This window comes from Choloepus didactylus, chromosome 12 (assembly GCF_015220235.1).
Source record: "Choloepus didactylus isolate mChoDid1 chromosome 12, mChoDid1.pri, whole genome shotgun sequence".
Taxonomy (NCBI): Eukaryota; Metazoa; Chordata; class Mammalia; order Pilosa; family Megalonychidae; genus Choloepus; species Choloepus didactylus.
In genome coordinates this window covers 64,025,435-64,052,338 of record NC_051318.1, presented here as the reverse complement: position 1 = coordinate 64,052,338, position 26,904 = coordinate 64,025,435, and the positions used below count along the sequence as shown (strand labels likewise).

The window sequence follows — 26,904 nt, the reverse complement described above, 5'->3', positions numbered from 1 at the left end:
CTTCCTTGACCCACTGGTTGTTTACGAGTGTATTGCTTAGCCTCCATATGTTTGTGAATTTTCCTGTTTTCTCCTGTTATTTATTTCCAACTTCATTCCATTATGATCTGAGAATGTGTTTTTTATAATTTCAATCTTTTTAAAATTTTTGAGAGCTACTTTGTGACCCAATATGTGGTCTCCCTGGAGAATGATCCATGAGCAGTTGAGAAAAATATATCCTGATGATTGTGGGGTGCAATGTTCTGTAAATGTGTGTTAAGTCTAGTTCATTTATCTTCAAGATCTCTATTTCCTTTCTGATCCTCTGTCTAGATGATCTGTCCATTGATGGGAGTTGTGTATTGAAATCTCCAACTATTATTCTAGAGCTGTCTACTTCTCCTTTCAGTGTTTTCAGTGTTTGCCTCATGTACTTTGGAGCACTCTGGCTAAATGCATAAATATTTATGATTGTTATTTCTTCATGATTTGTACTTTGTAGTAATACATTGTGTCCTTCTTTGTCTCTTTTAATTGTTTTACATTTGAAGTCTAATATGTCTATTAGTATAGCTACCCCTGCTCTTTTCTGTTTGTTGTTTGTGTAAAATATCTTTTTCCAACCTTTCAGTTTCAACCTATTTTTGCCCCTGAGTCTAAAGTGAGTCTCTTGAAGACAGCATATACATGGGTCCTGTTTTTTTTGTTTGTTTTGTTTGTTTGTTTCTTTAAATCCAGTCTGCCAGTCTATGTCTTTTGATTGTGGATTTTAATCCATTAACATTTAATGTTTCTACTGTATAGGCAGTATTTTCTTCAACCATTTTGTCCTTTGGATTTTATATGTCATATTCTATTTTCTCTCTCATCTTTACCCTTTTAGTTACCCTTACTGATACTCCTCATTTCTACACTGTTCTCCAAACCTCTCTCTCCTGTCCTTTCTTATCAGCCTGTAGCATTCCCTTTAGTATTTCTTGTAGAGCAGATCTCTTGTTCAGAAACTGTGTCCATATGTAAATATTTTAAACTCTCCCCCACTTTTGATGGACAGTTTTGTCAGTTATACAATTTTTGGTTGTCAGTTTTTCTCTTTCAGTATCTTAAATATATCATACCACTGCCTTCTCACCTGTGTGGTTTCTGCTGAGAACTCCATACATAGTCTTACTGAGCTTCCCTTGCATGTGATGGATCTCTTCTCTTGTTGCTTTCAGAATTCTCTGTCTTTGACATTTGACAATCTGATTAGTAAGTGTCTTGGAGTAGATCTATTTGGATCTATTCTGTTTGGGGTATGATGTACTTCTTGGACCTGTAATTTTATAATTTATAATCTTTCACAAGAGCTGGGAAATTTTCAGTGATTATTTCCTCAATTATTCTTTCTGTCCCCTTTCCCTTCTCTTCTCTTTCTGGTACACCCATAACACATATATTCATGTACTTCATGTTGTCATTCAGTTCCCTGAGACCTTTCTCATATTTATCCATTCTTTTCCTTATCTTCTTTTGTGTGTAGGATTTCAGATGTTCTGTCCTCTAGCTCACTAATCCTTTTTTCTGCCTCTTTTAAATCTGCTGTTGTATGTCTCCATTATGCTTTTCATCTCTCCTATTGTGCCTTTCATTCCCGTAAGTTCTGCCTTTTTTTTTTTCCCCAAGCTTTGGAGTTCTTCTTTATGGTCACCCAGTGTCATCTTTATGTCCTTCATCTCTTTTTATACATTTTCCTTCCACTTGCTGAATGAATTCAGAAGATTTGTTTCAATATCTTTAATTAGTTGTTTCAACTTCTGTATCTCATCTGAAGTTTTAGTTTTTTCTTTGACTGGGCTGTACCTTTGGCCTTCCTAGTATGACTTATGATATTTTGCTGGTGTCTAAGTGTCTGCATTTCTTGATTAGTTTATTTTGGAGATAATTTTCTCTCTTTTGCCCGGGGTTTTCTGGTTGGTTGACTTTGTTCTCTATATGTTCTTTAACATTTGGTTCCACTTATTCTAGACCTCTAGCATAGCTTCTGTTTAACTAATCAGAATTTTCCAACTCTTATTTTTTGGATTCCTGCCCTGCCTATTTGGAAGTTTTTTGAGATTGCCACCCCCCTCACCCCCCCCTTTTTGGAAGTTGTATTACCCCCAGGAAAAGGACTTCTCTTCCCTCTTCTTCCTCAGTTAATATTTATCTTCTGTTTGTTTTATTTTTTATTTTATTTTTTTTAGCTTCTATATGTTTTTAACACTCCTTTCATGACCTCTAGCAACTTATTGCTGGAGGTCTGGCTCTGGAGTAGGGTCACCTCAGATAGCATCAACCTTAGTTTCCCAAACGAGACAGGCCTAGGATGCACAAAGTGGGTGTTATCAGTATCAAGGTTCCCTGGTGATGAGACCCAGAAGGGTGCCAGTCTTTCCTGTGAAGCTTCTTAATTCTGTACTTTTTTTGTCCTGCTTGTCAGCTGCTTGTTCTCCACAGGCCTAAAGTGGTACTGTACCTTTAATTCACAGCAGACCCTATCCCTGCCTGGGGTGTGGTTCAGACAGAGGCTGAAGGGGGGGCTTAAACTATTTCTGTTTTACAGCTCCTGGGGTTTGGATTTTCTAAATAACAGTCACTGTCCTGGGCCTTACCCTTCCCCTCTGTGTGTGTGTGTGTGTGTGTGTGTGTGTAGCCACTCTCTAGCCCCATGTTTCCTGCAGGTTGGAAAAATTACCAGACTCTCAAGTACAACCCCTGCCCCTTGTCAGGAGCATGTTTGAGGCAGGCTGGGCTCCACTTTTTTGCAGGTTGAAACTTCTGCTAATATCCCAACCCCTAGGATCGAAATTCTCTGAATGAGAGCCACCACTTGTGCTGGACCCTGAATCCCCCACCCCCTTGTGGGAAAGATATGCCCGTTAGGGAACTATCTCCTCCACCTGATTAGTTACCTTGTCTGTCAGTCTCCCTGTTCCCACCCTTGCGTGGGACAAGGCTGAAAACAAATGCCTTCTGCTTTATTGGACTGCTTAAAAAAATCTGTTTCACAGAGCTGGTTCCCAGATCCCAGAACTCTCAGTTTATTTCTTATTTGTGTTGTAGATTTAACTGTGCTCAGAGCTGGTATTTGGCAGTCTGAATTTGTTAATCAAATCTGCAACTGGATCATGGTTAAGCTCCTCTTTCCTTGCTCCTAGTACAGAAGGCTTCTGTTTCCCACCAGGGAGAGGCTCTGAGTCAGCCTGGCATGCCAGTGTGGGAGGGGCATCAGCCTCCACAGTGTGGAGTTCCGTGCTGCAATATATCAGTCTCAATCCTTCCTGGCTGGTGTATGATGCATATCTGGTCTCTAAAGTCCCCCAAACAATTTTTCCAGATAGTTCCTGGATATTTACTAGCTTCCCTAGAGGATGGACTAAATCCCATACTTCCCTATGCCACCATCTTGACCCTCCTTCCACTCTGGAATCTCAATTTCACTTATATTTGCTCTGATCTTTGTTATTTCTTTCCTTCTGCTTGCTTTGGGATTAATTTTTTGTTCTTTTCGTAGTTCTTTCAGGTGTGTAGTTAGGTCTTTGATTTTAGCTCTTTCTTTCATTTTAATGTCAGCATTTGGGGCTATAAATTTTCCTCTCATCACTACCTTCCCTGCATCCCATAAGTTTGATATGTGGTATTCTTGTTTTCACCTGTCTTGAGATGCTTAGTGATTTATCTTGCAATTTCTTCTTTGGCTCACTGATATTTTAAGATTGTGTTTCTTAATGTCCATAAATTTGTGCACTTTCCCATCCTTCACCTGATGTTGATTTTCAGTTTCACTCTATTATTATCAGAGAAATTGCTTTCTGTAATTTCAGTTGTTAAAAATTTATTGAGAAGTGTTTTGTGAACCAGCATATGGTCTTTCCTGGAGAATGATCCATGAATACTGAGAAGAATATATATCCTGCTGTCTTGGGATGCATTCTTCTGTATATGTCTGTTAGGTTAGTCCATTTATCAAATTATTCAAGTTCTCTATTTCCTTATTGATCCTCTGTCTAGATGTTCTGTCTGTTGATGTGAGTGGTGTATTGAAGTCTCTTAAGTATTATTTTGGATACATCTATTTCTCCCTTTAGTTTTTCTAGTGTTTGCCTCATGAATTTTGGGACACCCTGGTTAGGTTGCATGTTTATTTATGATTATTTCTTCTTGGTGGAGTGTCCCTTTTATTAATATACAATGTCCTTATTTGTCTTTTATAACAGCTTTGCATTTAAAGTCTATTTTGCCTGATATTATTATAGCTACCTCAACTTTTTTCATTCTTTCTTTTTTTTAATACCATTTGCATGGAATGTCTTTTTCTAGCCTTTCACTTTAAACCTATTTGTATCTTTTTGTCTATGGGGAGTCTCTTGCAGATAGCATATAGATGATATATGTATATATATTTATCCATTCTGCCAGGCTGTCTCTTTTGATTGGGTTTCATCCATTGACATTCAATGTTCTTACTATAATGGCAGTACTTACTTCAACCATTTTATCCTTTGGTTTTTATATGTCATACCTTATTTTTGTCTTTTTACCCTTTTAGTTACTTTTACTGATAAAGTTCAATTCAACACTCTCCTCCAAGCCTCTCTCTCCTGTCTTTTCCTTTCAGCCTGCAGGACTCCCTTTAGTATTTCTTGTAGGGCAGGTTTCTTGTTAACGAACCCTCTCAGTTTCTGCTTATCTGTGAATATCCCTCATTTTGAAGGACAGATTTGCTAGATAGAGAATTCTTGGCTGGCAGTTTTTTTTTTTTTTTTTTTTTTTTTTCAGTGTCTTAAATATATCATATGGCCACCTTTCTCACCTCCATGGTTTCTGATGAGAAATCAGCACTTACTCTTATTAGGCATCCCTTATGTGAAATGAATTGCTTTTCCCCTGCTGCTGTCAGAATTCTCTCTTTATCTTTGGCATTTCTGATTTGTGTGTGTCTTGGAGTAGTTCTTTTTGAATTTATTCAGTTTGGAGTACATTACCCTTATTGGACATGGATATCTCTGTCTTTCATGAGAAATGGGATATTTTCAGCCATTATTTCCTCAAATATTCCTTCTGTCCTTTTCCCTTCTCTTCTCTTTCTGGAGCACCTATGATGCACATTGTTTTGCTCTTTGTGTTGAAATCAATTCCCTGAGATCCTGTTCAATTTCTCCCATTCTTTTCTCTACTGTTTCTTGTCACTGTCCAAATTCAGATGCTTTGACTTCTAGCTCACTGATCCTTTCTCTTGCCTCTTCAAATCTCTTGTTGTGTGCTGCTAGTGTTTTTTTTTTAATTTGTTTTATTGAGATATATTCACATACCATACAGTCATCCATGGTGTGTAATCAACTGTTCATAGTACCATTATATAGTGGTGCATTCATCATCCCAGTCTACTTCTGAACATTTTCCTTATACCAGAAAGAGTCAGAATAAGAATAAAAAATAAAAACAAAAAAGAACACCCAAATCATCCCCCCCATCCCACCCTATTTTTCATTTAGGTTTTGTCCCCATTTATCTACTCTTCCATCCATACACTGGATAAAGGGAGTGCTATCCACAAGGTTTTCACAATCACACTGTGACCCCTTGTAATCTACATTGTTGTGCAATTATCTTTAAGAGTCAAGGCTACTTACTGGGTTGGAGTTTGGTAGTTTCAGGCATCTACTTCCAGCTATTCTAATACATTAAAACCTAAAAATTGTTATATATATAGTGCTTAAGAATGTCCACCAGAGTGACCTCTTGATTCCATTTGGAATCTCTCAACCACTGAAGCTTTATTTTGTTTCATTTTGCATCCCTCTTTTGGTCAAGAAAATATTCTCAATCCCACGATGCTGGGTCCAAATTCATCCTTGGGAGTCATCCTGCATTGCCAGGGAGATTTGCACCCCTGGGAGTCAGGTCCCACATAAGGGGGAGGGCAGTGAGATCACCTGCCAAGGTGGCTTAGTTAGAGAGAGAGGGCCACATCTGAGCAACAAAAAGACACTCAGGGGGAGACTCTTAGGCACAATTATGAGTAGGTTTAGCCTCTCCTTTGCAGTAACAAGCTTCACAGGGGCAAGCTCCAAGACAGAGGGCTCAGCATGTCAAGCCGTCAGTCCCCAATGTTTGTGAGAACATCAGCAACAATCCAGGTGAGGAAGTCCAACATCTCTGCATCCTCCTCCAGCTCCTCATGGGGGCCCTGAATATATATTTTTATTCTCCACCCAAATTACTTTGGGATGTGTTGCTATTTCACTCTAATCTATACAGACCTACCATATCTAACTTCCTATTCAAAGTTCCATGTAATTGTGGTGTTTGAACAAACTGACTGTAGAAGTTACATTGTTTAGAAAATATAGATCCTATACCAAATAAACATTTCTTCCCTTGGTCTCACATGGAAGTTGAAGTTTTAACACACAGTCAGTTTCAGCCTTTACCCTTCAGCCCAATTTGCCCTGGTCTTAACTAGACCTGCTTCATTCATATCTCTAATTGAAGCCTGGGCTCTTTTTCAGCTTTTTTTTTTTTTTTTTTTTTTTTTTAAAAAGTTGCTGTGTGTGTTAATACTGATGATCATGTCTGCTGAGCTCTAGCTCTGAGTTTCAGGTGTCACACAGATACCCAATGTTCCAGGGACCAATCAGGTTATACATGAAGGGATCAACATCTCAGAGTTTGGAGGTAGCCATTAGAATTCAGGAATAGATTTGACTACTGTAAGAGCTTATAATCTAGGGACCATTACAATAACCATTTCTCTGTTAGGCTGTGCCCTAAGATTCAATTCTGAGTTTACACATTATAGTTAGTCCATATCAGTGAGGCATTATAGTGTTTGCCTTTGTTTCTGGTGTACTTCACTCAGAATGCTGTCTACAGGATCCATTCACCTCCTTGTGTGTCTCACAACTTCACTTCTTCTCATAGTTGCTCAATATTCCATTGCATGCATACACCACAGTTCACCATTCTGTTCCTCAGTGTACCCTTACACCACCTCCATCCACTGCAAATCATGAATACTGCCTCCATAAACACCAATGTGCAAATGTCCATTCATGTCTCTCCTCTCAGATCTTCCAAGCACATACCCCCTAATGAGGTTGCAGGACCTTATGGTCCCCACATACTTAGCTTCTTATGGAACCACCACGGTGACGTCCAGAAAGGCTACACCATTCTGCCTCATCAACAGTAAATAGGTACATCCCTCTCTCCATGTTTTCTCCAGCACTTTTACCCCCATTTACATTTTTCCTACAATTTTATAAAGATATATTCACATAACCTACAATTATCCACAGTGTACAATCAGTTATTCATGGTATCATCATATAGTTGTACATTTATCACCAGAGTGAGCACTTGAACATACTGATTGCTATGAAAAAGTTTTTTTTGTTTTTTGTTTTTTGTTTTTTGGTGAATAATAAAAAAGATAATAATAAAAAGAAAAATAAAGTGCCATACAATACAATGTTATAGTAAGGACAGAAAACAACACCGCTACCAAGAATCCCATATCCCTCCCTTTATATCCCCCTCTCATACACATTTAATTTTAGTATATTGCCTTTGTTACATTTAATGGAAGCATATTATAATGTTACTGTTGACCATAGACTCCAGTTTGCTTTGACTGTTTTTTTCCCAAATACCATCCCTTTTTCAATGCTCTACATGGTTGACATTCATTTGTTCTCCCACATGTGAGAACATTTTTATATTTGTACATTTAGTAACAGTCATTGGCCACTCTAGTTTTTGCCAAGTTATACAGTCCCAGTCTTCACCATCAATCTTTACCTCTGGTGTCATACATTCCCCTGTCCCACTTCTTTCAGCCTTACTCACAGACATCTTTGGTCAGTGTACTTACAATATTGTGCTACCATCACACAGTATTATGCTATCTATTTCTGGATCTATACAATTAATCCTGCTGAACATTCTGTAGTCCTTCAGCACCAAATGCCTCTACCCTCTTTCTGTCTCCTGGTAGCCTGTGTTATCAGCTTTTAACTCTCAAAGTTTGCTCACTAATGTTATAGTTCGTATTAGCGAGACCATACAGTATTTGTCCTTTTGTTTCTGGCTAACTTCACACAACATAATGTCCTCAAGGTTCATCTGGGTTATTATATGTTCCATGTCTTTGTTCTGCCTTATAGCTGCATGATATTCCATCATGTGTATATACCACAGTTTGTTTATCCACTCATCTGTTGATGGACATTTAGGCTGCTTCCGTCTCTTGGCAATCATGAATAATGCTGCAATAAACATTGGTTTACAAATGTCCATTTTTGTCTTAACTTTCATTTCCTTTGAGTATGTACCTAGCAGTGGAATAGCTGGGTCGTGTGGTAGATCTATACTTAGCTTCCTGAGGAACCTTTACACTGTCTTCCAGAGTGGTTGCACCATTCTACATTCCCACCAGCAATGAACAAGTGTGCCTCTTTCTCCACATCCTCTCTAGCACTTGTAATTTTATTTTATTTTTTTTTGGATAATGGCCATTCTGGTAAGTGTGAGATGATATCTCGTGGTTTTGATTTGCATTTTCCTAATAGCCAATGAAGTTGAGCATTTTTTCATATGTTTTTGAGCCATTTGTATTTCCTCTTCAGAAAAGCGTCTGTCCATGTCTTTTGCCTGTTTTTTAATTGAGTTGTCTTTCTGTTGTTGAGTTGTAGGATCACTTTGTATATTCAGGATATTAAACCCTTATCTGATATGTGGTTTCCAAATATTGTCTCCCATTGTGTAGGCTGCCTTTTTACTTTTTTAACAACATCCTTTGATGTACAAAAGTGTTTGATTTTGAGGAGATCCCATTTGTCTATTTGTTCTTTGGTTGCTTGTCCTTTGGGTGTAACGTCTAGGAAACCACCTCCTATCCCAAGATCTTTAAGATAGTGCCCTACTTTATCTTTTAAGAGTCTTATGTTTAAGTCTTTGATATACTTGGAGTTAAATTTTGTAAAAGGTGTGAGGTAGGAGTCCTCTTTCATTCTTTTGGAAATGGATATCCAGTCCTCCAAGCACTATTTATTGAAGAGGCTGCTCTCTCCCAGTTGCTTTGGCTTCACTGCCTTATCAAAAATCAGTTGTCCATAGATGCGAGAGTTTATTTCTGAACACTCAATTCGATTCCATTGGTCGGTATCTCTGTCCTTATGCCAGTACCATGATGTTTTGAGAACTGTAGCTTTGTAATATGCTTCAAAGTCAGGTAGCGTGAGACCTCCCACTACATTCCTCTTTCTCAATATATTTTTCACTATTCGGGGCACCTTAACCTTCCAAATAAATTTGGTTATTGGTTTTTCTGTTTCTGCAATGTAAGTTGTTGGGATTTTAATTGGTATTGCATTGACTCTATAAATCAGTTTAGGTAGAGTTGACATCTTAACTATATTTAGTCTTCCAATCCATGAACATGGTATATTCTTCCATTTTATTAGGTCCTGTTCTATTTCTTTTAGTAGTTTCTTGTAGTTTTCTTTGTATAGGTCTTTTGTGGCCTTCGTTAAGTTTATTCCTAAATACTCAATTCTTTGGTTGCTAATGTAAATGGAATTTTTTTTTAATTTCTTCCTCTTGTTGCACATTGCTTGTATATAAGAACACTACAGATTTTTGTGTATTGATCTTGTAGCCTGCCACTTCAAAAGTTTTACTTCTTCCTCTCCAATTTGGATGCCTTTTATTTCTTTTTCTTGCCTAATTGCTCTAGCTGAAACTTCCAGCACAATGTTGAATAACAGTGGTGACAGTGCACATCTCTGTCTTGTTCCTGATCTTAGAGGGAAAGCTTTCAATCTCTCCCCATTGACTACAACGTTAACTGTGGGTTTTTTGTATATTGCCTTTATCATATTGAGAAAATTCCCTTCTAGTCCTATCCTTTGAAGTGTTTTCATCAAGAAAGTATGCTGAATTTTGTCAAATGCCTTTTGTGCATCAATTGAGATGATCATCTGGTTCTTTTGCTTTGATTGACTGCTGTGGTATATTACATTAATTGACTTTCTTGTGTTGAACCAGCCTTGCACACCTGGTATAAATCCCACCTGGTCATGGTGTATAATTCTTTTAAGGTGCTTCTTGATTCTATTTGTGAGTATTTTGTTGAGGATTTTTGCATCTATATTGATTAAAGAGATTGGTCTATAATTTTCTTTTTTTGTAGTATCTTGGTCTGATTTTGGTATTAGGGTGATGTTGGCTTCATAGAATGAGTTGGGTAGCTTTCTCTCCTCTTCAGTTTTTTTTGGAGAGTTTGAGCAGGATTGGTATTAATTCTTTCTTGAATGCTTGGTAGAATTCACATGTGAAGCCGTCTGGTCCTGGGCTATTCTTTTTTGGGAGCTTTTTGATGACTGACTCAATCTCTTTGCTTGTGATTGGTTTGTTGAGGTCCTCTACATCTTCTCAGGTCAATGTTGGTTGTTTATGCTTTTCTAGGAAGTTGTCCATTTCGTGTAAGTTTTCCAGTTTATTAGCATATAGTTGCTTATTGTATCTTCTCATTATCTCCTTTATTTCTGCAAGGTCAGTAGTTACGTTTCCTTTCCCGTTTCTGATTGCATTTATTTGCATCTGCTCTCTCTCTCTCTCTCTCTCTGTGTTTGTGTATGTGTGTGTGTGTGTGTGTTAGCCTAGTTAGGGGTCCATCAACTTTGCTGATTTTCTCTGTGTGTTTGTGTGTGTGTGTGTTTGTGTGTGTGTGTTAGCCTAGTTAGGGGTCCATCAACTTTGTTGATTTTCTCAGAGAACCAGCTTCTGGTGTTGATTCTCTCTATTGATTTTCTGTTCTCAGTTTCATGTATTTCTGCTCTAATCTTTGTTATTTCTTTTCTTCTGTTTGCTTTGGGTTTATTTGCTGTTCTTTCTCTAGTTCCTCCAGGTGGACAGTTAAATCCTCAATTTTTGCTCTCTCTTCTCTTTTAACATAGGCATTTATGGCAATAAATTTCCCTCTCAGCACCACCTTTGCTGCATCCCATAAGTTTTGATATGTTGTGTTTTCATTGTCATTTGCCTCGAGGTATTTACTAATTTCTCTTGTAATTTCTTCCTTTACCCACTGGTTTTCTAAGAGTGTGTTGTTTAGTCTCCATATGTTTGTGTATTTTACAATCTTCTGCCTGTTATTTATTTCCAACTTCATTCCATTATGATCTGAGATAGTGTTTTTTATAATTTCAGAGCAAGTGCTGACCATTGTCTGGCCAGATGGGGTAATGAATTCAGGGAAGATTTCACAGGGGAGGCAAATCACCCAGTATACATGCATGAAAAAGGTGGTCTAGACAAAGGAAAAGTATGTGTATGGGCACAAAGTTTGAGACAGGAATGTGAGTCTGTTCAAATACAGATGCTTGGCCATTGTTGGGTCATGAACTGCAAAGGTTCACCATCTTCTGGTACAGTCACTTCATTGATTCCCTTGTTCGTAGTTCATTCTGCCTGTTCTGTAGATTAGAGTGGTTAATGTTAGTTGCTTATGGGAACCCAATGTGTTTGGCTTGACCTTAGACCAGGGTTTCTCATTTTCAACACTGGTGACATTTTTGACTGAATTAATTCTTTGTTTTGGGACTGTCCTGTGTATTGTAGGATATTTAGCCACATCCCTGGCCTCTACCCACTAGATGCCAGTAGCACCTCCCCTCTACCCAGTTGTGATGATCAGAAATGTCTCCAGTCATTGCCAGATGTCTCTTAGGGAAACAGAATTACCTTCAGTTGAGAATCATTGACTTAGAACTATGTAGCCACATAATTACTTTAATATTGCTAAGGGTTCCTACTAGATAGGAAGGGTTATAAGGGAAAAAACTCTCCACAAATTCCATCAAGTTCAAAAGTCTTTTGAACTGTACAGAATACTAAGTGTATTAAGAGCCAACTAAATACAAATCCAGTCAAATAGAATAGCAGCCTATGTTGGGAGTGTATATGAATATATATTTATATGCAGAGATTTCCCTGAGGATATGGAAGAATTAGGCCATAAAATAATTCTGCCCAGGACTGTGGGATGCACAACCACCCTTAGCAAGTTATAGTTCCCTGTTTAGAGTGTTACAGGTTTCCCATCAGTATTGACAAAAACATATCAGCATCTCCACTGAGATCTTTGGTCTTGTGTAACTTCAGCCATCTGAGAAGATACCGCCCCCCAACTATCTGAGATTTAATAATTGTTCTCTTTTGATCCCAAGATAACTTATAATTAAGTACAGAAATATTTGAGAATAAAAATCATAATATTAATATTTTTGTGTAAGGAAGTTGTGCATATTTGGTATGATTTACACTTGTAATAACTAAGAGAACTTGGCTTATATACTAGCCTGATAAATCCAATTTAAAATATATAATTTAAGGAATTGATTTGAATTTTTAAAAATTTTAAAATGTAAATCTTACGAAATTTCTGTGCAGACCTAAGAATCACCATGTTTAAAGTTTAAAAGATTAACAAAAGTATTTAATTCTTGGGACTATTTATTGTTAATCCATTAAAATTCTTAAAAGAGAAAGCAAATATTTATAAATATGGTTTTTAATGTGTAAGGGAATTTAATGGTTATGGCCCCCCTACAAATACACATTAAACTTGCTAGATTCACAAACATAACAATATTAGTAAGTTAAAATAAAAGTTTAAGTTAGAACTAAGCCTTTGATTTTTTACTTTACTAATTATATATTTATTTTTAAAATAATTTCTGCAAAATATTTTCTGACTGTGATGGTTAAGTTTGTGTGTCATTTTGTTTTCATTTTGTTTTCCCTTCTTTTCCCTTCCCTTCCCTTCCTTTTTCTTTTCTTTTACGTTCCAATCCACTGCATTCCATTCCATCCTATCCTATACCACCCTCTTCCATTCTTTATTTCATTTTTGAAATACTAGTCTTGAGCCACTAAATGGATTTTCCTGCCATTAAGGGTCATAAAACTGCAGTTTGCAAACAATGAATACATACTTTGTGCACATGTGTGCACACGTATGGGTATGTGCATGTGCGTGTGGTAAATCCAGCAAGAGGCTGATGGGAGGGGAACAGAGATCCATAAACCAAGAGAGTGAGGCAGTTGTAATAATGCAAGTGCCGCTACTTCCCTTCTTTCCCAGTGCTACACACACCCTCAACCCTGGCAGCTCACAGAAATCATGGGGAGAGTTAGACATAGGATTTAGGATATGAGCCTGTCTACATGCCTTGTAGATCTCAGGGGATATGGAGGCCCGGTGTTACAGGAGGCCCTGTGCTTCAGAAACTATTCTCCCTATCTTTAAACATCCTTAACACATATCCATTTATATTTTATATTTATAGGAATCATGTATGAACCTATACTAATAGACTCTAACCTGCTTCCGGTTTGGGATTGTGTAATAGGTATAATGTTTTATGCCCCAACTCAAATAGTATAATACCTACACAGAATAATAACTCAAAAATGTGCTTTCCCTTATTTTATGTATATCAACATTGTTATCAGTAACCATAATAACATGGTTTTCTTAGGAGTGGTTGAATAGGTAAACTTGATGAAATTTTCTAACCATTTGCCCCATGTTTTAGACATATTAAATATAATTTAAATGTCTACCTGAGATATATAACATTCATACATATATTGCAGAAGAAAAGAGCCAAAGACTAAGTGGCTATTTAGATTCGTGCTGAACATAATGCAAAGCAATGGCTCTAAATCAACAATGAAAGGTGAAGCAAGGGATGCACTGGCCACTCTAATGAAAGCTTTAGGAGCCCTGAGGATGATTGGTAATGCATAACCCCCATGGCCACATTGACCTCAGTGTGACCTGGTCCATGGTCAAGTTTATGACTACACAGGAATCTGGGGCTGTGGCAGGGCCCAATATTTAGATGGTAGAAATGACCTGTAACCATGGTACAGACCCCAAACCCTAAGGGACCTTGGTATCACAGTAGCTCATGGCACAGACTTATGGAGCTTTGCAATCCTCTTCAAGAGGATGGATTAAAATATGTACAAGTCAACTGGAGGTGCAATTAGAAAAAGGAGCATCATGACAGCTATATCTGTATTAAAGCAATCTGGGGACTCTTCTGAATGAACCTGTTTTTAGCATACCAGCCTAAGTCTGATGTTGCTGATGTCTTCATGGCCTCATAAAACTAGATTTCATGCACTCACGCACCTGCACATGCACACATTGTTCACACACACATGAATTTAAAAGTTGTTCCTGCAAAAGGAAAATGCAATTTATTTCAGAAATAGACAATCACTCAAGCATATGGGTTGTGTAGGTGTTCATTGGTGAATTTAGACTAAACAGGAAGTGATGTAAATTATACTTATTACACTGCTGGGAGAGAAATATATTAAATCCAGACAGCGCATGGACAAAGTACAAGGAGCTCATTGTGTAAGGCAACCACGCAACTTTAGTGGGAACACAACATGGTATGAAAACTATCAGTAGCCACTTGGGACTAAAATATTTTTTTTTAGAGAGTATGATTTTGTTCTAACACTGGAATTTTTTTTTCTTTCCTTGATAAAGCCTCAAGGAATTCTAATCTAAAGCACATTGTTGTTTCTGTACTTTTAACTATTTCGTGCTTTTGTTTTAAAGTCATTACATTGGAAAGAATAAGAAATAATGAAACCATCAATGTTCAGATGAAAAATCCATAGCTGTGGAGAAACACCCAGGGTAAAGGGGAGGTTGAGGGAGTTACTGAATTATTGAGTACCGGTATAATTTCACCTATTGTTGAAGTGTCCAGGAATCACCTTGTAGAAGAAAATATGATAAATTATCTTGACAGTAAAACAACATCATGTAGTTTATTCCATGTCATTTGTCTCATTGGTCTATCCATATGACAAAGCCCCCTGAAGAGAACTGAATACCGACAAAACACAACCAAAGAGCTGGACAGCTGTTTAGACTGCTTGTGTGAAATAAAGAGAATGCTCAGAAAACCTGGCCAAAGTCATTTAAAATCTAATGCTATCCAACTTACCATTTTGTTACCATGTTTCACCAGAGTTTAGAACAAGTAGGGCTTTTTAAATTTATTGGCCCTGGCCTTAACTCAATATTTCTAAAATGGCACAATTAAAATCTTTAAAAGTAATATAGTAAAAATGTGCTTATGGTCTAATGCCTCAATTTTCCAAAAGCCCTATAATTGTTTAATGAGTGATTTCTTTTATAAGGTTGGTGTTGTAATCACCATAAAAGTACCCAGAAGGCTTTCATTGGGAGAGGAGCTGACTCTCCCTGTCCCCTTCCTAGTGTTCAAAGGGCCACTGGAGTTTGGGGAAGTTAAAGCAACAGTGCAGTCAGCCTCCCAGCTGATGGCCAGAGAGTGGACATTGATGGGAGTGGAGTGACTTGTAGCCCCCATGGCTCTCTGTACACATTTCCCTTTGCGTGGAGCAGAACCATTTCACAGAACTCAGCAATCATTTGGGAGTGGATTTGAGTCAGTAATGAAGTGAGTCAAAATCAATTTCAGTCTCTGATTTTTATGAGTTATATACACTGGCTGATCGAGTATGAAATGAAGGATATTATTTCATTGGGTTTATTTATATTTATTTGTGCACACCTAATCAAAAGGCACTTATTCAATGTTTCTGATTCTCATTGCTATTAACTCTCTCCCCACCTCCCCTACCCACCACCCACCTCCTGTTAACTTTCTTACTCCATACTCCTTTGGTGGCCAAGGACACCAATCTTGAAGTCAGACTGACTAGGAAAGCTACCCAAACTCAGTGTCTCCATTTCTCATCCGTAATAGGTTAGTAAAGGAACCTGGTCCATAGGATTTTTGCAGCAAACAAAAAATATACAATGCTTAGAACACTGCCTGGCATCTAGTAAGCATTCCCTCAAATACTAGGTACTTTCATAATTATTTCCTGTCCCTACTTCCATTCTATTACTACTGTTAGTTCCTTTTGTGGAATAAATTTCTTAAAATAGATCTTTAACTGAAGAACACTATATAATAAGATAAACATATATTTCAAGTGTTTATTTAAGCAATTATTTTAAAAAAGTATTCTACTCACCAATGTTTGTATTTTCAAAAGCTTCAAAATCCAGTTTTCTTAAAAATGTACAGAGATCAGCTAGACTTGGCATGTGCCAGATGGGTCATTCTTCACTTAAATGATGGACAAAGTAAAAAAAATTGTAATTCATGGGAATTTCTAGGCTTTGAAAGATGCATATTTTAATATTACTTTATATTTCTGGACCCCTTTCTACTTTTATATTCATTAAAATATTAGCTTAGGAATCCCTCTTTGGATGCTGGTTGTTACAAAATAAAAACCTGGTTCATTTTTTAGTACAGCTGCTATTTTGCTCTGTTTTTGTTAAATTACTATACACGAATGGTAAAACTTTTCATAACAAAGGTTTAATTAGAATGGTTAATAACTATGATTTCCAAAGTGTCTGAGTCAGCCTTAGTAATAATTAGGGAGTTTTGTTCCATACAAAATGCTTTATTTAACCTTCATGCCTTCATTCAGGTAATTATACAAATGCATACAGTTAAAGGTTTAAACTCTATTTCGGTTCACAGCTCAATTCATAGGAAAGTTGAATACAGAAAAGCAATGCACCAACAGAATATGTCTGAGACACCATTAAAAACGATAACACTTGTTCATTTAAATCTCTGAGAATAGACTGGTATAATCATCCTCTGAGAGAATCTCATTAGGAGGGTCTCCCTTTACATTATCATAGGGCAAAAAAAAAAATCACCATTTTACAGTAAAAGGAAAAAAGCTCTGAGTATATTTACAGTACATACACTATACATAAATACAAGAACAACACTTACGGAATATTAATAAACTTATAACAGGGGTTGCCTAAACACTACAGAGTATATAAATGCAGAGGAAACTATTGGGAAATTAGATCTTTAGATAAGCCGGAGAAATAAATTCATTTGCAATTAAAACTCTGAACAGAAAACAAAATGAAGATTGAAAACATTAACACATTTGCTTGCCAGCATCGTTGGGGGTTTTATCCTTTGACACACAGGACCTCCTCTGACATTTGAACTCTCTGGGGTCACAGAACAAGAGTTTTTTTTTTTTTTCCTAAAATTACATCTGTAAAATGAATCAGACGCAGCACATCTATTCCATTTGCAGTTGAGAGGCTTCAAGCCTAGAATAACTGTTTTGTAAACTAAGGATGTTTTTGTATTTTTACACAGAAAGATTTTGGGATCCAATAACCATGTATAATGAGCAAAATATTAAGGAAAATTAAAAAGATGCCTGCTTGACTTGGCCAAAGATGATGTTTTTCTTTATTCTCATGTATTTTTTCAAATACAACTGAGAGAATTACTCAAAAGAATACGACGTTTGAATTGACCCCCACACACCAAGAGCAACGTCTAGACTACTACTAATTATAACTAAGCCATCTTAAGTGGTAGGTGGGAATCTTAAAGGTGGTCTGTTCTCATCATTTCACAACACAGAAAGTTCTGAGTACATTCTTCTATGGACAAACATGAATTTGCTGGTTTCTCTTTTTAAATGAGCATGTTATGATACACATAATTGCATTATGATGCAGGATGACATAATACATAAGACAATGTTTGCAAGCTGGTTTTGAAGTAGTTATCGTATGTCCACGGAGAGTTGGTTAGCCGTGTGATGCAGTGTGTCCCACAAAGACATGAACAAATCAAAGCCACTGTCCCGTGGAGTGGCAGTGATTTCTTAAAAAAATGAATCTGTAAACACAACAAATTGTGGACAGACAAGTTGATAGGAAAGAGCCTTGGATACAGGCACCAGTGCCCCAGTTCAACAATACCCATCTGTTAGAATAAAGTTTGAGGAACAAAATATATACTTAATCTGGATGGAATTTCAAAATTCTTCTATGGGAAAACTAGAAATATGAGTAGGGCAAAGGTGTTTTCTATCATGTTTTATGCTATATCTTTGGAGAATGAAATTAGCAGAAAGGGAAGCTGCTGGCATGTCCCTAGAATATCTGTCTTTTTGATTGTGTGGACACTGTTACTACGAGACTTGGACACAAATTCCATCTTCCTATTCACCCTCGTTCCTCAACAAAAATGTATCTCTGTCATAGTCTTGGTTAACATGCTTTGGAAAAAGAGTAACTAACACAAAAAGTCATTGTTTCTTTCTTTATACAAAGTGTCTCAAGCACTTTAAATCTAGAGATGAAATTCAGAAAGAAAAAGTGCTTATATGACTACTTTCATTCTTCATCTCTATCAACTCAAAGTTGTGGTTTTGTTGTTGAGAAATTACTGCTTGTGAAACCCAATTAACTGAGAAGAGCCCCAGTCTTCAGAACACTTGCTTTTAGCACAGAAGGGAATTTGCTTATACAGGTTTTATCTCTTCTGCCAGCCAAGTAACAGGGAGCAAGAACATAATTCAGGAGATTCATTTTCAGAAATAAAAATACTATGAGAAATGACATTCTCTTAATGTTTTCTAGGTCCATTAGTACTTCCATGAATCAATACTGTCAGAAACCCTGTTCTACACAGAAAAAGGGGAGGTGGGGAGAGAATTTCCTTTCTCCGATGTTGGGCAGCTTCTTACATAAAATTTAATTAAGCTAACAGCAATACTATAAACAAATTATTTATAAGACGTTTTAAACATTCCAAGATGGTACTCTTAGGTGAGAAATTTGAAAAGACATTCTCTATTCTCTCTCTTTGCTCAACGTACAAATATGTCTGTGATCAGCATCCCATTAACAACTATGCGAATGGCTTCTGCTTTTAATAACTACCTCCGTGGAGGAGAAATTTTCAAATGCACTGTAAGAAGACTCTACCAGCTCTGAATTAGTGGAATGACTTTTACTATACATACAAAGAAATATGTAGAAATGAGAAAACCCAGTCAGGCTAAAATGCTATTATGTAGGGAAAAGATTTGATTGATTTTAGAGTTCCAGGACTAACATTTAGGAGGAAAGTGACAAGTTCAGGGAATTATAGGGTGGTTGCTGCTTGCTTATAATGAATTTCTCATGCCCAACTTGCCAGGAGAGTTCTGATTTTAAATGTTGTGTGCCATCATCAAATCATGTGTTATATTGGGTTCCAATATTTTACTTGGAAAAAATGAGGACTACACTTGAGTGATGTCCATAATAAAACTACTTAGTTACAAATATGTAGAGATGGATCCTGGGAGCATGCAAGACGTGTATACAGTGGAAAGGACACAGGCTCCCAAGCCAGGGATAGGCAACGTCACATTCCTACTGGGAAGTTTACTATTTTCTGTGTTTGTGGACAGCATAGCCACCCTCTCATGCCTCAGTTTTCCCATCCATAAAATGTTGAAGTGTTGTATGGATTAGTGGCCGCGTGGGTAAGAAGTGTCTAGCACACTGCTTGGCATGTAGTAAGTGTCCAATAAAGGATAGCTCTTATTTTCATGGTTTGATGAATTTTTGACTTTTCAAGTTATTTTAGCAATTTCAGACAACGCAGAGAGAAACCCAATCAGAAGACCTGACTTCAGTGAGGTTAAGGAACCTAGCAGCTTTCCCTTGACACATTGGTTATTTTCCTCCTTCTCTCCTGGCAAATTTCCTTCTCTCTTTCTTCCTATCTGAAACTTGGAAGAGGAAATAGTAGATGGTTTTTCTAGGCACGCGGTCTGGTTCAGGGGAACACTGTCCATTGTGGCAGTCTTCACAGTCTAAAGCCTGAGTATTTACTCACAGTCATGCTTTTTTAATTGCCCTTACAAAATTTTTGGCTCTGAAAGAGTATAATTTTACCGATAGCCTCAATAGCTTGTTTGGATGAATTTGTGCACTGCGACAGTAGAGCTGGAGAATTTCCAGGGTTCGTGTCTATTCACATAATCTCATTACATATTTCTGTCCATGACTCCACTTTTAGCAGTTAAGTAATTATAGGAAAAAACTGAACTTCTGAATGTAGATCTGGTAATTTTCAGAACTGCAAACCTTAGTTAAAAGCTAGGTTTACTAAGTATCAGGGATATGTCAGGAGACTTTATGGGGAGAAATGATTTTGTCAGTATTCCTTCTAAAAGGGTTCTTTGATGCTAACAGAAAATAGAGAAAAAGGAAAAGAAAACATTAACAATGGACTTGTGCATTTGATATTAGTGGACAAAATAAAGTAACACGAATACAAACAGAAAACCCTCAGTGGTTTGCTCTAAATAATTTTTTTTTTTAAGCGAGCAAAACTTTATGAGCCATACACAGTGCTTCATACATTTGGGACAAATCACAGTAAAGTTTTTATCAGAAAATTATAATTGCCATGTGCGCCACAGTGCACATTGAAGATAGCTTTAATGTTCAGATATCCTGCAAGTGAGAAAGACAGAATTAAGAAATGCTAATGTTAAGGTTAGGTATATTTAAAAGACAAGATGATTTTTTGGTGGGTGTGTGGAAAGATTCAGTTTACTATGTGCATATATTTACTTTGTGTGTATGTTTTCCAAATGTGGAGGAAAAAACCCAGTCTGATGAAGAATTATTGCTGTGTAAAAAATATAGGAATATCTCATCAGTCATAGTGTTTGACAGGCACTTTCAGCTTTTAATTAATTTCTGAAAATGGGCATTAGCTTATTCCTATTGCCAGTATAGATTCATTTAACATGTGGCCATATCCATAGCATTTACTCTTGTCAACATCTAACTACACCTAAAAATGTTCTCTCTGGAATTAGGCAAGAATAAACCTCTATATAGGTTTTTGGATCAAGAACCACTTTGTTGAGGGAGGAAGAGAACTTGAGAAAAGAGAACAGTTGCTGGATGCTTCTCTCTAGCACAATAAAATCCTGTGTAGATGTTTTCCCCTTTTCAGACAAAGACATTTTGAGCTTGGAATCATTTGTCTGCAACTCAAAATGTTTTACTGTGTTTTAAACCAAGACAAGTGGCCACTCCATTTTGTAGACAAGGAACGTGCTCTGACAAAGCGGAACAACTGCATTTCCATGGCAGTATCACTAATTGTTGTGTAAGATACACAAGGCATATCTGAACAAGTTTTTTTTTTTTTATTGTGATGAAAACTAGAAGCTCTTTTTCCCAACATACTTCATCAAACTATTTACAACCTCTGTAAAATTTGTGAGTTTGAAAATATTCTTTCCACTATCACATTACGAATACAGTAAAATATCTTCAATCTATCTTTTAGAGATGCAGTATCCTCCTATTTCATCTTCATATGAAAATCTGAATTCCTATTCTATTGCAATTGCTCAGTATTTAGCATATTTAAAGTACCAACAGACATGGGTTGCTAAACAGACATTACTCTATAATGACACTCTGAAAATATAGCATTTTTAATTTTTATGTACATTTCTTAACTATAAAATGCAGGCAAAGTCATATATAGCATTATAAGCTGCTTCCCTAATACGGTAAATAACTTACATTTCTAGACAGCATGGATTACAAATTCTTTCTTTTAAAAAAAGTCTTGGTTGATATTTATTAGGTATGTCTAGCCAACTGGCTGCATATACAGTTGTGTATACAGATGTGCATGTGTTGGGGGTGTTTGTATAGATAAGTGGAGGGCAGTATGGGGATAAAAAATATATAATATGGAACACATGACTTACCAAACCCCTTTTCTAAATAAAAACATTAAATTGAAAAGATATTTTTAATGGGATGCACTACCGCAGAGAAACTAAAGGAAGAGATTGACTCAATGAAGTTGTAAGAGAATACATTTTACCTGCTCAATTTGCAAGAATTAGTAAAGAGCAAAATCTGAGATTGGATTATGGACCATGGATATTAAGGCTTCCTTGGCCTATTATGATTCATAAGAGTTATATCACCTTCAGTCCCTTCCACACAGACTGGAACTCAGTGTAACATGGAAGTGGTACTCAACACTGCTTTAAATTCTGTCAATCCTTACCACAAATGTTAAGATACCTTTATAACAAAATCACAGCTACCTTTCTTAGCAGTTGTAACAACAAAGGCTTATCAATATATTTGAAGGTCTCACCTCACCAGGTTTATTCAGTTGCAGCTTTGGTAAGTGTAATAAATTACACAATAAGGAATAATGCATCTTTATCCATATACTTATCATTTGAATTTAATAACATCTGACACTGATTCGAAGTGCAGAATTATATTTATGTTGAAACACAAATGGCAATTTGAAGTTAAAAAAAGGTTTATAAAACAGAATATAATCTTTGCATAAGCTATTCCAAGTTACCATCAGAATGGAAATGGTCTTTCTAATCATCTGTAACTGGCACTTATAAACACTATAGTATTTTTAAAGTCTTTTTTTCAACTGCCAATAACGTTATTATGTCCTATTTAAACTTTAAAGACTAAAAAGTGCCCACGTTTAAAAGAAAAATGTGGTTTACATTACTGTCATTCCACTGCTTTTGAAAACCAATGTCATATCGCGTTTTTTAAAGTAATGCCAGGCAATAATATAATCTTTATGCTAAAGCCATTCAGAATTTTAGTCTGAATGCTTTAACAGAACTTAAAACAACTTATCAAGCGGGATTCCCAGAGTTTATGCACAATTGACAGGATGGGGCTGGAGGTGGGCTGGGGAAGTGTGAATCTTTTTCCAAACAACTTCAGATGAGAATGTGAGAAGGGAATCTACTAAAACCTCGAAGTCTCAACCTCATCTGTTTTCCAAAACATGACTCCCTTGAAATCAAACTTTACAATGCAAACAAATAGGTCTACTGCAGCTTCTTAAGCCATTACAACAGTTTATGTATACGTTTACAAACATACACATACTCCAGCTGACATTGAATAGCTTCAAATTTAAAATCAAAGAATGCTCCTCCTAGTTAGGGAATGATTGAGTCTTCTAGCATTCTATCCTTTTCCCGTTGTTCATTAGGTACTGTGCTTTTAAAAAAGAGGCTAGAAATTGACAAGAAGAAATGGAGGCTTTTCCATGCCTGAAGGTATTCCTACTTAAAAATCTGTTTTCCTTCTGTCCAAAACCACTTGCCTTTCCTTGGGGAAACACTTTTCTGAAAATTCACCAAGGACAATTTGTTATGTCCCAAGACAAGCCCCAAATGAGTTTCAGGTCTTCGGGCCTAATTTAGATATCTCTGCTATATCAGTTCAATGGCTCATTCACTTAACTTGTGCTTGGATCTCTCCTTAGAAGTACTGATATGTTAAAAGGGGGAAATGGCTGACCGATTTTATCCTTTAACTTACCATCTCAGTCTGCTTTCCACTTTTAGAGGGCGTGGAGAAAAGCTCATTTCCCCGAATCTTTCCTATGTTATTAGGGAGGAGCAGATCATTTCATTCTGTGCTAAATTTAAATCAAGTTGTAACTGAGGGGGCTCCCACGGCCTGTCAGTTCTATGAATTCTAAAAACCATTTCTACCTGTAACGTTCCCAATACATCTCTCAGCAGAAAAATGGATTGACCCTTCTTATAAAAGCAGGCAGAATTAAATCAAATCTACACTTGACCTGAGTGATTTACCTACTACCTACTAAGCTCCTAGGTTGGCACAGACGCTTCACGGCTGTGTCCAGCACTCTGTGTTCTTTGCCACTGACCCGTTCGTGCTGGCATGCTTCGAGAAGCCTTTTACTATTCTGTATGGTCACAGGCAATGAAAAGTAGGAGTTGCATACAGTACAGATCAAAAAAAACTTTCCAGTTGGTAAAAAATCCTGGTGCTTGGTGGGTATTAGATTGTACAGCTAAATAAGCTACTTATCAATAGAACTGCAGCCCTTGTTGTAGGGGAATTGCCTGATAACTTTTTTAGACCTGGCAGAAAATTTAGAGCACTTATTTTTGAAGACATAATTTGCCTGAAAATTATTATACTGTTGCTTGAACAGTTTTAAAAATGCCTTTTAATAACATCCAACACAAATCTTCCTGGCTTCAATGTTCATAGTTCTTGCTTCATCAGAACAAGATTATCTGAATTAGAAGATAATCCTAAAAAGGATAAATCTGCAACAAGAAATTATTTCAGAATGTTCCAACATTTAAAAATGAGCTAGTAATAATGTGAGGTTAATTTGTGCAATTCCCAAAATCAAGTGTTTGTAATTAAAATATATTGCAAAGGCCTTTGCTGGAGACCTTTTATATCTGAGCTATAAAAAATCTTAACGATGACAACAACAAGAAGAAAAAAACCTCACCAAGCCCCTTAGCCACTTAAAGCTGAAAAAACAGCTTTTAGTGGGGGAAGATGATTATTTTTTCTGAAAGAATGCTTGTTGGTGATGTATTGCTTTGTTTGCTGTGTACTTTGCTAGTTGCAAAAAGGCTCATAATTTTAGGGGGTTGATGGAACTATAATTTCCTTTCATCCCCAGCACAGGATGAGTGGGTTCAACATCCCTGCAGATGCCAATGGAGGACCATTGGGCCCAATACAGTTTAGAAAATGGAATCTGTATAGAAGTACCTATTGGAAAGTCACTTACCCTTGACTCTCCAGGAGAGGAAACTAGCACCATGTCAGTCTTTCTTGGGGAGCATTCCCTTTCTACTGACTCAGTTCCAAGGAGAACTGACCCATTAACCCAATAGTTAATTCCCTGCTATGCCTCCCTTGCCTTCAAGTCACCAAATAACTGTTTTCAAACAAGAGAAGGGGAGCATAAATCTTTAATTGTGGTACCCAACCAAGGAGGACAACAAACAGCAGAAAGGTTACCTCGATGCTGTAAATGTAACCAAGACATCTAAAATGCTGGGGTGTTTTTTACAATCCCTTTAGTAAGTATTGAAAATTGGTAACGTGAGTCCTCAGTGAAGTTATTGTAGGAAAGTCCTTTTATTCATTATTGCTTTTCTCCTCAAGAGGCGCCTTATTTCCATCTCTGCTTTGTCTGATTTTTCATGTTCACTGACTTTGCCTGGGCAGCCCCACCTCTTACCTTGGTGCCAGTGTGTCTAAGAAAGTTTTTTTTCCCCTCGATTCCTTGTAATCAAATACTAGGGGTTGGAAGAGATGATGCCTAGGTGACAGAACACTGCAATTTGAAGTGGGGCAGTAGTTTTTTAGACAGGCTCTTCCTATTCAACTACAGAACACCTCCGTGCCAGTCGACTGAAATGTCGCTGCCCCTCTGCTTGAACAGATGAATAAAACAGAATAAAAACAAAACAAAAACAATCAACAACAAACAAATGAGAGATTCAATGTTGGTTTTCTTCAGGGCATGGCATAATGACAAGTTGCAGGTGATATCTGCTTTCCACCATCGCTATTGCAAAGGGCTGCTTGAGAGCCCCTTTATTTGCAGGTAATGGAACCTCTCCAACAGCTTCTTCTCTACTTTCATGCTGCTTGCTGGTAACAGATTGGGTGTGTTACCAATTTAGATAGGAACTAGGAACTAAAATTTTTGTAAAAAGGGGTGAAGGGGTGGGAAGGTGGGAGAATGATCCCAGTTTAGAAGGTCTTGCTCTAGCCATCAATTTGTGGTAGTTGACCTTTAAGTATCAATAACAAAACGTCTGACAGCTCGGAAAGCGTACAAGCTACAAACATCTTTCAATGGCAGAGGACACGGCATGGAAAACAATGCCTGTCTCTTCAGCACTTAGGTCACTGATCTCCCAGGCCAGCGTGAAGACGTTTCTCGTGTAGTCGTGATGGGGGTTACCTTCAGACCAAAAAGGAGAAGCGTTCCTGCTTTCTCCTGCTCTGGTTTCAGACATCATGGGATGGTGATGCCCTTTTGTGTTAACACTGTGAAGGGGATTCAGCCCTGCTGAATTGGGTGCTGCTAAGAGATCCAGCTCTTACGCTCGGCTGGACAGGTAGCATTCCTCACACCAGCATGTGCCGCCGGCGGTGCAGTGCCAAGTGATCTGACCGGGAAAAGCTTCGATCACAGTCCGCACACTTGAATGGCTTCACTCCCGTGTGTTTGCGGTAATGCCTCGTCAGTTCATCCGAACGAGCAAACTTCCAGGTGCAGCCTTCCCAAGTACACTTGTAGGGTTTCTCTCCTGGAAGAAACAAAGGGACATAGTTTTGGTGTTCCATAACTTTTCCATCATTGCCAAGCCAGCGCACTATTTTGGGTAACCGTTGTTCTCAATGCATTTTCTATTTCATAATCCTTTTTGTCAGGAAACCTCACCAGCTTATAAGAGGATTTGGGGCTAGAGAGGTGAGGGTTTCAATCTCATCTGCCCCACTGGGACCTCTGACAAGTAAGTTTAACACTTGCATCCTTGATTTAGGGGTAAATCACTTTGCAGTTAAAATAGGAAAGGCATTATAGAATGATTACTGCTGAATGGAATCACTTAACCTCTGAACTTAAAAGGAATACTATAGTTCTACCTTGTCTGATTTGGCTCTAAGGCTGAAAGTCACAAAAAGTTATAAGGAGCAATTAATATGTTTCATTTCAATACCCCTCCCCCCAAAAAAAACAAAAAACCTGTGTATTAATTAGATACTTTAGGATATTTTAGGACACAATGTCCATCTATTAGTCACTGAAACTATAAACAAAATTTCATGAAAAGGTAGGGCAGTCCTCACCCCCTGAAATTAGCAACTAAGTACACAATATTCATAAACACCTATATTTTGCTTGCCATTGGGAAAGACTCCTAGACATCTTAATAGTGCAAAACTGAAATACAGTTTTCAGTGATTTAAGAATTAGGGCGAACCCTGAGGAATCATCAAGTTAGCCCAAGTCTTGAAACTTACAGTTTAAAGAAGTCTGAAGAAGAATGTAATTTGACCAGGCCCCTCAGTCGACTTGTAAGGACAGTACAATAAGC

At 37.3% G+C, this 26,904-nt stretch overlaps 1 protein-coding gene across 5 annotated transcripts in view; it reads right to left on the bottom strand.

Annotated features, from left to right (window-relative positions):
* Window positions 1–16,532: 16,532 nt before the first annotated feature.
* Window positions 16,533–26,904, bottom strand: part of KLF12 (Kruppel like factor 12) — a 512,320-nt gene continuing 501,948 nt past the window's right edge. For all 5 annotated transcript variants that reach the window (XM_037799597.1, XM_037799598.1, XM_037799595.1 and 2 more), the window contains one exon: window positions 16,533–26,112. In XM_037799597.1, the coding sequence (XP_037655525.1) occupies window positions 25,931–26,112 (182 nt within the window). In that variant the 3' untranslated portion in view covers window positions 16,533–25,930. The remainder of the gene's footprint in view (window positions 26,113–26,904) is intronic.